Source organism: Pyrgilauda ruficollis, unplaced genomic scaffold (genome assembly GCF_017590135.1).
Source record: "Pyrgilauda ruficollis isolate IOZ18807 unplaced genomic scaffold, ASM1759013v1 scaffold6534, whole genome shotgun sequence".
Taxonomy (NCBI): Eukaryota; Metazoa; Chordata; class Aves; order Passeriformes; family Passeridae; genus Pyrgilauda; species Pyrgilauda ruficollis.
The window spans coordinates 1-881 of NW_024528305.1; the positions used below are offsets into that span (position 1 = coordinate 1).

General features: G+C 64.5%; 1 protein-coding gene across 1 annotated transcript; it reads right to left on the reverse strand.

Moving 5' to 3' along the window:
* Positions 1-9: 9 nt before the first annotated feature.
* On the reverse strand, positions 10-810 carry LOC121362650 (olfactomedin-like protein 3; the record flags this gene model as incomplete). The annotated part of the gene is made up of 1 exon (XM_041484316.1): positions 10-810. A coding segment is annotated over one exon (788 nt), but the record flags the coding sequence as incomplete, so codon positions are not given.
* Positions 811-881: the final 71 nt, after the last annotated feature.

Below are 881 nucleotides of genomic sequence, written 5' to 3' on the forward strand. Positions count from 1 at the left end.
CGGGCCGGGCCGGCAGCACCCCTCAGACCTCCACCTTCTTCTTCATCTCCATGCGGTAAATGATCTGGTAGCCATCATCCCAGGCGTAGATCTGCCTCTCGCGGGGGTTGTACTTGAGGCTGGCGTGGGAGCCGTAGCGCTTGGGGAAATAGACCAGGGAGGCGTCCTCGGGGGCCAGCGTGCCGCTGACGTCGAAGACGCACTGGACGCGGGCGCGGCTGGGCAGGCGCGTGTTGTACACCACGTGCAGCGCCCCGCACACCACAAAGGCACCCTCGGCGTTCTCCCGCGGGCACGGCGTGTCCCACATCTGCTCGATGTCCAGCGAGGCGGGGTCCAGCTTGGCCAGGCACATGTTCTTCTCGTCCTCCTTGGTGGCGTAGATGGCCCAGAGGCCCTCCTCGTCCGCCGACACCTCAATGTAGGTGGAGGGGGAGAGGCCGAAGACGGGGATCTGCTCCTCGGCCGGGAACACCGAGCTGTCCACCACTGTCTTGTTGGCCAGGTTGAACTTGATCACCTGGAAGGACAGGCCCTGCTGGCGGATGTAGTAGAGGTGGCCATCGTAGACGAGGTGCCCGGTGCCCACCCAGGGGTAGGGCAGCTTGATGCGGGCGGCCTTGCGGGTGGCAGAGAAGAGGGTGAACTCCCGCATGCGGGGGAAGACGTAAACCGTGTCGTTGGCGGTGCCGTCGAACACGTAGATCTTCTCTGAGTTCCCCGCAGCGTCCTTGGTCCAGAGCCCCGAGGCACTGCCGAAACGCTTCAGGATCTTCATGGCCCTGACACTGGCGATGGTGTCACTGCAGTCTGCAAGAGAGGGGTGGCTGTGAGAGCCTGGGAACAGCCAGGGACTGCTGCTGCCCCGTGCTGGGTTCTCA